The sequence below is a fragment of the Carlito syrichta genome, unplaced genomic scaffold (assembly GCF_000164805.1).
Source record: "Carlito syrichta isolate Samal-C Ts95f unplaced genomic scaffold, Tarsius_syrichta-2.0.1 Scaffold313533, whole genome shotgun sequence".
Taxonomy (NCBI): Eukaryota; Metazoa; Chordata; class Mammalia; order Primates; family Tarsiidae; genus Carlito; species Carlito syrichta.
Window position 1 is genome coordinate 364,287 of NW_007257629.1, and position 3,608 is coordinate 367,894.

At 59.3% G+C, this 3,608-nt stretch overlaps 1 protein-coding gene across 2 annotated transcripts in view; it reads left to right on the top strand.

Moving 5' to 3' along the window:
- The window catches only part of B9D1 (B9 domain containing 1), a 16,174-nt gene extending 14,714 nt beyond the window's left edge, over window positions 1-1,460 (top strand). The window contains exons 6-7 of one of the 2 annotated variants that reach the window (XM_008070550.2): window positions 697-764; window positions 1,132-1,460. In XM_008070550.2, the coding sequence (XP_008068741.1) occupies window positions 697-764; window positions 1,132-1,274 (211 nt within the window). In that variant the 3' untranslated portion in view covers window positions 1,275-1,460. Of the gene's footprint in view, window positions 1-696; window positions 770-1,048; window positions 1,112-1,131 lie in introns of those variants that run through there. The other variant, XM_021718812.1, reaches the window with a different exon arrangement.
- The last annotated feature ends 2,148 nt before the right edge of the window (window positions 1,461-3,608 follow it).

The window sequence follows — 3,608 nt, forward strand, 5'->3', positions numbered from 1 at the left end:
GCGGCCTTGGGCAGGACCTGGCGAGCAAGGCTTCGGGGAAGGTCAGGGGGCTCCGGGGCGCGCGGCCGAACGCTGCCCGTGGAGTCGGATGGCTGCGTCACCGCAGAGCATCCCGGCCGGAAGGGCGAGGTCTCCTGCGATAGGGGTCCCAGCGCCTTCCTCACGGGGCTACTCGGTAGGTGCCAGTTTGAGCCCCAGTTGACAGTTGACAAGCTTGAGACGCAGATGGGAAGAGACTTGTCCTGGATCCTGCACTACTAGGGAGCAAGGCTGGGGAGCCCAGATCTGGCCCCGTGCCACCCACACACTTAGGGGTGGGGCCCTTCTTCCGAGGGAGTTGCTGGAGGGTCGCACTGCCCCCTCCCCACCTCAGTTGCTGTCACCTCTATGCCACCCGGAAATCTCCCTCAACTCATCCCCAGGGAACCGCCCCATGGAAGACAGATGGAAACGCCTGAGTCCAGCTGAGGAGGAGGGGGTTCCTGAAGCCCCCCCCCCCAAGGGATATGGCTGCTCCAGTGGCCAGTCTTGCCTTTCAGATGGGCAGAGAGAGGGTGGGCATGGGAAGCTGCCTAGGACCTGGCCCCTGGGGAAGGGTTGGCGGAGGGGTGCTGATTTCAGAAACCAGGAGAGCCCACGTCCGGTTCTGAACACCCAGGTGGAGGCCCTTCTCACTGTGTTCTTCTGTGTTCCCAGCTGGTTCACGGGACGGCGGCCCGAGTACACAGACCCCAAGGTGGTGGCTCAGGGTGAAGGCCGGGAAGGTAATGCTCAGTGGCCCCAAGCACAACTCGGGCCCATAGGTTGCAGCTTGGGTAGGACTAGGTGGGTCCAATGCCCGCGAGCCTGAGTCCCAGGAAACGGGGGATTGCCAGGGGCCTGCCAGGCAGCGCAGGAGCTGGCCCCGCAGGAGCTGGCCCAGGAATCTTCCCAGATGAAGGCCTGGTTGGAGCACAGAAACTGCCATACCTGTTTGTCCCTGCTGCAGCCCCTTTACGTCCCAGCGAGGGACACAGGCCATGCACTGTGGTCCTCTTTTACACAAGAGCACCCTGAGGCCGAGATTCCCAAAGCAGCCTGGGTCTGTCTCTGCCCCAACCAGCCTGGCTGACGCTGTCTTTCTGTCTCCAGTGACCCGTGTCCGTTCTCAGGGCTTTGTCACCCTCCTCTTCAACGTGGTGACCAAGGACATGAGGAAACTGGGCTACGACACTGGGCCTGCAGACACACAGAGTGTCTCCGGGCCCAGCCCACCCCAGAGCATCCCCCAGTGACGGCATCAGCCCCTCTGCCCTCCCACTCTGACTCTAGCTGGCCAGCTGGGCAAGCAGCAGCTCTCAGATAATGAGTCTGTCTTTTGGAGTCAGCCGCTGACCCATCCACCTGAAGTGTACCTGATTGGGGGCAGGCGTAGATGGACGAAACAGTTTTATATAATAAAGTGTCATACTTTCAGAGGGCGCAGGCCTTGGGCTGACTTCTCCCCTTGAGCACCTTCCCCATGGGAGCAGGTCACTGGGGCGGGGGCTCTGCAGCCTTCCTGGCCGGGACTCCAGGGCCCTCCCTCCCTCCCCCACAGCCCTGCGGGGCTCCCCAGCCCTGTGTGGGTGGAAGCCTCAAGGAGACAGCAACACAGTATGGCCAGCTGGGACGTGATCTCTGACGTGACCCTGACTCTGCTGCTCGTGGCTGTGGCTCTTGCTGCACCTCAACACGCTCATCCTTGAGCCGGGCACGTCGCCCACTCGGAGGTTTAGGTCTTACGTCGGGCCGCTTGCTCAGTGCTTGACACAGGTCCTGCCAGCCATGCTCCATGCCCGCCAGCCTCCTTTGGCAAGAAGGGAAGGATTCTGCTAGCAGGAGCGGGGTGGTGAGGCACCCCGGGGTTAGAAGGCACTCTGCCTGCCCTCCCCTCCCCTCGAAGCCTGAGGACGGGCTGGCAGCCTCCCACAGGTGGGGTGGAAATCCAGCTTTCTGGCAAGCTCCTCAGCAGAAGAGGATGGCGAGCCCCACAGCTCAACACCCTGGCTCGAAGGTGCTCCCGGGCCCCTCTGGGAAACAAGCTCTCTCAGCACCACCCAGGGAGGCCCCGGGCTGGGCCTCCTCACCTGTTCCACATGAACACCCTGGCACATCACAAGGCAGCCTCGGATGAGTCCCTCTGCCCTGCCAGTTTTCCTGTGCAGACAAGGTACCCTGGCCTAGACACTGCCCTCAACGGGATTCAAGGGAAGCCACAGCGTGCCTGGCTGTGGGCTCCAGCAAGCCACTACCTCCCAGCCTTCAGACCACCAGCCTCACCACTACATGTTGCCCTGGGCTGCCACGGGAACCCGCCTGAGAACCTGCCCGGAGACTCTCTGAATTGACCTGCTCTCTCTTACAGCACTTCTGTGCCCTGCCCCCAACTCACTGTACATTCTGGAACTCCTGTCTCTCGTCAGCAAAATTCCAGATTCCACTGTCTTCTCCGAATAGGAAATCCCCCACCTTCTAGCCTTGCTGAAGCCGCTTCTGTCCTGCAGCCAGTCCGAGTGGTGCCTTTGTCCTCCCACCCCCTGTACTCTGGGCTAAGAGGTGTCCTTGCCCCCATTACCATTTCCAGATCCCTGTCCTGTCCTCGGAACATCCAGCTTCCTGAAGCCTAAGCTGTCAGACCGCACCACAAACACCGATGTCCCCCAGTGACTTGATGGACTACCTCGCCCGCCATCTTTTGCTCTAGCTATTCTTGGTGACATCACTGTCCGTGTGGATGGTCCTTCCAACAACTTGGCCTCTTTCTCAACCTCCTCGCTTGCGATAATGGTGACCTCCACTCCTCACAATCCCCCGCTCCACAGCTAGGTGTATTTCTTGTTACTGGTGACATTTCCTCCAGGATCTAGATCTGGCGCCCCTCCGACCACTCTCCAGGTTGTGCTCCGCTGTGGTGCCATTGTTCCCACAACTACCCTCTTCCCCTCCCCGCCAGCACTGCTGGGCTGAGGGCTCTGGGCCTTCCCTGGCCCTGCCACCCTGAGGCATGATGATGCCTTCCTGATCCAACCTGAGGACTCTCCTTAGGTATATGAGAGATGCGGTGTTCTCTAGTTTCTCACAGTGCCACTTGTGTCAGCTTCTTCAAGTGTTCTCAAGTTATGGGAAAACTACACAAAGCAAAAGCCCTGCACCCACGGGCGGTGTCAGGCCTCTGCCTTGTCCTACGGCAGCTCCTCACTGGCGTCTCTTACGATGTCCTCACCCATCCGGACTGCTCTTCCCTGTCACTGCCCTGACACTGCCAGCCAATTGCGTCCATGGTCACACCTCAAGCCGCATTTGCCTAGCCTGTTAGCAACTTGGGCATAACACACCTTGTTATGTTTAATTGTCCAGGTTTTTCCAACATCACTAAAATGTTTACACAGAGAAAAGTTGACTAATAACTTTTAGTGCACACCATATGCCCCCATTCTGCCATGGCTGCTCTCCTGTTTAGTACTTGCATCTTCACGTCCGTCCATCCAGCTATCGTTCCTGCAAACCACCCTGCCCTGACGCGTCTCAAAATCAGCAGCGAACATCAGGACTGCCTGCACGTGTTTCAGCACACTTATCACTAACTA